The 7,106-nt window shown below is 42.0% G+C and overlaps 1 protein-coding gene across 2 annotated transcripts in view; it reads right to left on the bottom strand.

Moving 5' to 3' along the window:
- Positions 1 to 7,106, bottom strand: part of LOC123974353 (kinesin heavy chain-like) — a 47,867-nt gene that overhangs the window by 4,097 nt on the left and 36,664 nt on the right. For both annotated transcript variants that reach the window (XM_046054982.1, XM_046054983.1), the window contains exons 18-22: positions 6,934 to 7,010; positions 6,687 to 6,796; positions 6,504 to 6,605; positions 3,237 to 3,297; positions 3,072 to 3,143 (exon numbers count right to left, since the gene is read on the bottom strand). In XM_046054982.1, the coding sequence (XP_045910938.1) occupies positions 3,072 to 3,143; positions 3,237 to 3,297; positions 6,504 to 6,605; positions 6,687 to 6,796; positions 6,934 to 7,010 (422 nt within the window). The remainder of the gene's footprint in view (positions 1 to 3,071; positions 3,144 to 3,236; positions 3,298 to 6,503; positions 6,606 to 6,686; positions 6,797 to 6,933; positions 7,011 to 7,106) is intronic.

Here is a 7,106-nt window from a genome sequence, read left to right on the forward strand (position 1 = left end):
TGCAGTGAATTCTGGGTAAAATAAGACACTTTTCAAGCGTATCCAACCACTCAGTACAGTTTACCCCTGCTGAAAAAATGTGTTTGTTGAAGCAGTGTAATAGTTATAAGAACATTGTACTAATTTAGCGTTGAGTGTGGTAGAAATGCTTGATTTGTAAAAAAAATGTGGCGACAGTAGACAGCGTTAACCTTGACCTTGAACCTTGAAGATATACAGAAAAGATCCGAGCACATGGTACAAGATGCCAAAAAAGAAATATTTAAGAGGAAGAATCCTAAAACTGGAGGAGGCAGGGCTCAGTAGCTAATTCAGTCCTCATTGTTGTTTTTTTCTAGTAGGTTACTGCGGGCCCTAAAAACTCCTTTCCTTCTCATAGCGCTCTCCATAACACCAGCAGCCATGTTCCCTGTAATGTAACTGATTGTAACTGGTGGTTACCGGGGTAACTTAGACCTAAGTTAGCCTGGGGGTAAGGGGTCTAATTATTTTGGTCTAAACTTAGTCTTTATTTGTGTGTCTAACTTTAGATTAGTCTAACACTATAGACCTAGACCAAGATCTAAAATAGCTTTGTGAAACCGTTCCCAGGGCGGCTGAAGCTTGACTGGGCTCACCAGTCCGAACCACCAAAACCCTGTTCCAATCAATTAAGTAATTAACAGTCTGAGTCTGGGTTCTGCTCCAAGTTTTTACTGTTGAAAGGAGTTTTCCTTGTCACAGCTGCCAAGTGCTTGCTCATGGGGGGAAGTGTTGGGTCTCTGTAAATAATATTAGAGAGAGTACGGTCTAGATGAAAAGTGCAATTAGATAACCTCTTGTGAAATAGCGCTATAGAAATAAAGACAAATATATAGATTGGGAAATTCCGTAACTTCACAGATCTAACCAGGACGATGCCGTACACACAACGGGCCCAGGATCTCCTTCATAAATAATCATTCGGCTAAGGTGGCAGTTCATTACCCTTCTGATTTCATAACTAAGGTGTTCTTAGATTTCTCAGAGATCCACTCTTTTTGTGGACAGGGTCAGGGTTAGGACACAGCGGTGAATTAACGTTACACTATGAAACGGCAGGGACACCAAATCACAAAAAAGACCAAATCTTACATTATGTTCCTTTAATGTGGAACAAAAGATACTGAACACTCAGCTTGAAAACCTTTTGTCCTAAACCTCAAAAACAGGTTTCATAAAAGGGCAAAATGCCTGTAGCAATGACGGGAATCTTTCCTGCAAGGAGATGTTGGTGGTCTCGTGCTCATTTCTTTTATTCTTTAAACAAATTTGGCCCTGTAGACAGCTTTATTAGTCGGGTTAAGATTCTTTATGATAATCCCATGCAGCTCTTTTGACTAATGGGCTTAGATTGGAAAATGTGCCAGCTGGACATTGTCGCCCTCTTGTTTATCATTGACACTGAGTCGTAGCGGGAGGTGAAATAAAGATGAAACCCTCTATACAGAGTCTGCAAGCTGATAGTGAGCGTCATACAGTAAGTCTACATGCAGATGATCTTTTGGTATTTATTTCCAATCCAGTGAAAAATTAAAAGCTCTTCTTAACATCATTGGTTAATTGTACAATGTACAATGCGTCTACAATTAATGACTTGTTATAAGCGTATAAACTACTGTTAGTCCTGTTGATTCTCAAACCCAGTGTAACGTTATAACTAAATAAAACTGTAAGGCTACATGATCAACAATAAACCCGCAACCTCTTTCTAGCCAACGTGATGGCAGCCAGCGGGACGTAAATGATTACGTTTATCGACCACCACAAGTTTGGCAAGTATACAAACGCTTGTTAATCTTTTCATAACAAACGACGGAGTAAACCTCTCGTCAGTTGTAGCTGAAGAAAGAAGTAAGCTAACGTTATGGCCAATGCTGAGCTAAACATGTTTACTAACCTCAGGTTACTAACCTATTTGCATTCAGCGCGTCTTTGTTTGGGTCTTGTTGTATGAAGTTTTAAAGCTAAAGTTTAAGATGAATGTTTGTTTTCCTCTCTCACGCGGCCTCGCGCAGCTGATGCTACATGTTACGTAGGCAGGTTATAGGTAACAGAGGGAGGGAGTAACGGCAAGCTCATCAGAAGTTTCCTAAAAAATAAACATTGTTCACGAGTCCGAGTCGAGTCTGAAGTCACTGTGTGCGCGACGTGTCGCACTCGAGTCAGACTCTCTAACTCTAAGTCAGAGTCTCTAACTCGAGTCCCTATCTCTGCTGTGTACTCATGAGGTATATTTATGACTGGGTCGTAAATAATCCGAGTTCTTTGGATTGGAAATCTGTAAATCGACTCGAGGAAAGGTCAGAACTGAAATCTGTTTTTCCCTCTATTGTGAACAATCCTGATTTCCAGCCTGAATTGTTTGATGCTGGTTTTAGGCAACAGGGTAATAGCGGCAGAAGCGGCCTTAGCTATGTTTCATCCGTTTCAATTGAAAGGGCCCCGACCAACTTGCAAGAACTGAATGATTCACCCATTTTAAATCAGGCCTACATATTTCACTCAATGTGTAGTTCGTTATTGCACAGCACTATATTAATGGACAACCCTGAAAGATCTCAGTCTATTCCATGAGGCTGTGCGTTACTTTACAGGAGCTACTGGCCCCGTGAAAAACTCTCCCTCATTTTGAGGATTCTGGTGTCTCTGGTTAACTAAATATTTATTTAGAACATAACAGACCTTTCCAGCTACAGCAGTCAATATATTTATATATATACACACAACGCATTTCAATCTTAGCCTCTCACTAATGTGAAAACAGCACCGACCTTTCCAAGGCTTTCCATACTGCTGAACACAGCATTTTACAGAACTAATGATGCTGTCTTGGTTTGGATGATGTGGACTGGTTTTAGTCCTCGTTAAGGTTATTACTTTATTTGACAGGGACAGTGAATATAAATTACATTTCTGAAAATGCCAAGTTAGTCAGAAAGGCTCAATTTCAGCTTTCAGGGATTCTGCGATGTTTGATAAAACCATGTTAGGATTGGGTCAGTTAAATTCAGACTCCCCTGATCATTCAGCCTGACTGATGGTTTTCTTACATTCTTGACTCGAGTACCGAGGTCCTGGATGAAGACTTTACGAAGGTTGTTCAGCGTCTGCAGCTCTTTGGCCTGTTGGATGAAACATTATAATTTAGCTGATCTGAGATCTCTCACTGCTGCAGGTAAAGCTTTCATGAATGGGGCAAAAAAGAATCAAGGTACCACAGTCTCCTCCAGACCCTTTAGGTCCTCTTTGGCTTGCTCTCTCTTCTCATTCAGGAACCTGAAACACACAAGCAGAGTTGGAGTTTAAACACTCTGACTGAAAAAATATTATAAGCTGTATTAATAAAATAAAAATAATCTGGTTTTTAATAAAGAGAAACTGTGACTGAGTGTTTGTCCACTGAAGGATCTGATGTTGCCTTTCCATTGTGAATTTTTACATTGAACGTCAGCAAAAGAGTAAACATCGCCAAGGAAAGGGAATCAAAGTCCCTGAGAATCTAATGTGGGAAAACATCCAGTTGTGAGAAATGTATTGTAAACAAAGAATATGAGTTTTTAGAGCACTGAATTGTTGATTTACAAACACTGTGTAATCACAACATTTTAAAGAAGATAATGACTGACTTTCAGATGTTCTAATTGTGAATAGCCGACTAATATACTAGATCATTCAATAATATATAAAACAACCCTGCGGAGAAGTTTTAAAGTCAAGCTCATTTTAAAATACTAAACGTTAAAAGATTAGTTAAACTAGTTAGAACTAGGCTGTGCGATCTCAAACAACTGGGTGGGTGTCCCACCCTCTGAAACCAACCTTTTGTCTAGTTAATCCGGAGGGCGATCTCAGCTGGGTGCAATCAGTCTTAATTCACAACACCTGTATGCAATTATTCTAATATTACTTCAATAAAACCTATCACTGAAGCATCTGGTCCTTGTGTGAAGACCTACTTGGGGAAAGACGTGGTAAGTCTACCTGTGCAAGTCCACCTACAAGAGTAGCTTTTGTAAGCACACCTAGTCACTTAAAGTCACTGGCTAAAACTGCAATTACGCTATGTGTTACCATACTATTCCTGCCGTCTCCGGTGCACAAAACACGTATTGTGCCATTAGGCACAGAAATCAGGCACTGCTCAAGCCTTTAAAACGGACACTACCCACATCTGTTTACAGTCGGCAGTCAACAAAGCTGACTTTATCACTGCTTATGCTAACACATTATCTCTCGGGCTACTGGCGCTCACTGAGACCTGGATCAAACCAGAAAACTAATTTCCAACATATGGAAATTCACACAGCTGCTACCCCAAAATCAATATGCTTCCTTTGAATATCATGCTGTCTTGGTGTCCGCTCTGGTAAAGGTCTCTGTGGTATGTCATATACCGAATGGGTAACTTTGTGGACAAGCTAGACACACTTCAATCCCAGAGCATAGCTATCTGTTATTTGTCCTCGGTGACAGGAACATTTACTAAGACAAATCTAACTCAGCAGACTTCCAGTCTCTGGTTCAGTCCTTTAATCTAACACGGGCTCTCAGCCCCCCGACCCACAAATCTAGCAAGGTGCTTGACCTTAGTCTTTTCCGAAACTGTCAGACTTCTACACGTCTGACCACTATTTCATTCAGTTCACGGTATGCCTACAGGAAAAGCCCATTGTTCCAGCACCGTATGTCTCACACCTCCTCAACCTCCGCAAGAGCGAGGTATCAGAACCTCTGACCTGTACTCATCTCACTACATGCTGGACCCAATTCCAACGAATTTCATCTGCCATATCTCCTACCGTGGTGCCGGCAGCAATCACTCGTGTGATAAATACTTCTCTGGCTTTGGGAACCTTCCCAACCACTTTCAAAAGGCCTCGGGTTACACCCTTGCTCAAAACCCCCGCCCTCAACCCTACCCAAGCTGAGAACTATTTCACAGTTTCGCTTCCACCATATTTTATCCAAAACTATCAAACAGGTGGTCTTCAAACAGGTCTCCGAATTCCTCTCACGAAATGTCCTAAATCCATATCAGTCTGGTTTTAAGAGTGCCCACTCTACTGAAACGGCTCTTCTGTCTGTGACAGAAGCCCTAAGGTCAGCTAAAGCTGCAGCCCAATCCTCAGTTCTTATCCTGCTTGAACTATCAGCTGCTTTTGACACAATCAATCATGGGGGTGGTGATGGGGCAGTGGATAAGACACATACCTTTGGTGTGAGAGACCTGGGTTCGAATCCACTGTGAGACACCACTGTGTCCCTGAGCGAGACATTTCAAGGAAAGCACTCCTGAGGTTCGAATCTTACCTCTCGGGGCGTTGCACAAGGTTTTGTGGCAAGGACAATTATCTTCCTCTCACTGCCTCTCCACAGGGGGGCCCCCAAAGCACGGTGCTAGGGCCCCTTCTCTTCTCAATTTACACCACCTCACTGGGGCCGATCATTCGCTCAGACGGCTTCTCAACACCGCTACGCAGACGATACACAAATCTACCTATCCGTCCATCCAGATGATCACACCGTCTCGGTGCGGATCGCGGACTGTCTCTCGGATATATCAGCATGGATGATCTCTAAGACTTAAACTCTTGGTCATTGATGCCATACCTGCTATCAGCTCTTACTAGTACTTATTTCTGCCCTTACTAGTATGTATTGTCATTTGTAAATCTCACGCTGTATTGATCCTTTGTTGATGCTTGTATGTTGTTCCTCAGACTAAAGCAAAATAAGTACACAAAACGGCCACAAGATGGCAGTAGAGCTTTCCAGAAAAGGTGCAGCCAGCTAAGAAAAAGGTGGATATCATGCAGAAATCCCGCCTAAGCAGGAGGAGACAGAGGGCTATGAAAGACTGTGTTCCTGCGCAGTCTGCCAGGATGTAACTTGGGTATTTGTCTTTGAAAAGAATAAAGATTCTTATCGCACTGATTTTTGACTGACTCCAGTAAGTTTTTGGACCACGTTGCTGATTATTTTGGAAAGATTTTTAAAGTGGTGAATATGTGTTTTAGGTTTTTAGCTGGCCATTTTCTTCATCACCATCCAAAAGAAAATGATTTTTCCAGAAGATGATGCTGGTCACTGTATTTCCATGGACCTTTGTACAGTGCACTAGGCTAGCATTGTTGTTTTATGGCATCCCACTGGACGGATTTGGGATACATGTGGGACGCAGTACATCCTGTTACATGTCGGAACTGCCGGCATGGCTCTGCGAGAAGTACAATTCAGCTTTCGGTCAACACAACATGTACAGAGGAATTTATTGCTTCAGTTGACTACATTTACCATCAAAACTGACTCCACATAAAACACGGCAAAGTAACCATTTAAACCATCACAGAAGGATTAAGGCTTGTTTTTTTTGTACTTACTTTTGAACTTTTTTTAACACTTTATGCAAACTGAAAATGTGAATTAAAAGAGGAGGAAACACCGACACTTTTAAGTGAGGCAAAGCACAAAGACAAACTTACAGCAGTTTCTGGAGTTTCTGGTCTTTGTTCTGATCCTCAGCTCTCAGTTTTTCAAAGTCAGACTGAAGCTTTCGGTTTTCCAGCTGCAAAGCCCGACTCACACTACAAAAAAAACACAATTATTCCATTACTGCCACATCACCGACAGAGCTGTAGCCTCAAAATACTTAATAAATAACGTACTCTTTGAGCTGGTCGACATCTCTCTGCTTCTGCTCAATCTCATCTCGGAGGCGACTCAGCTGTTTTTGATGAACCTCTCTGTGGTTCTCCATCTGTTCCTCCAGAGTTCTCTACAGAACATACAGCAGAAACACTTCAGTTCTTTCCACTTCATGTACCTACAGCAGGAACACTTTAGTTCTTTAACTCGCTTCATTTACCTACAGCCTCTGATCAGAAACAGTGTGACAACATGAGAGGATTTTACCTTCATCTCAACAGCATCTTTCAGTCTGCTCATGTGTTCTTTCTCTTTGTCCATCACGGTCACCTCGTGCATTTGACCTAACACACACACACACACACACACACACACACACACACACACACACACACACACACACACACACACACACACACACACACACACACACACACCAG

This window comes from Micropterus dolomieu, linkage group LG07 (assembly GCF_021292245.1).
Source record: "Micropterus dolomieu isolate WLL.071019.BEF.003 ecotype Adirondacks linkage group LG07, ASM2129224v1, whole genome shotgun sequence".
Classification (NCBI taxonomy): Eukaryota; Metazoa; Chordata; class Actinopteri; order Centrarchiformes; family Centrarchidae; genus Micropterus; species Micropterus dolomieu.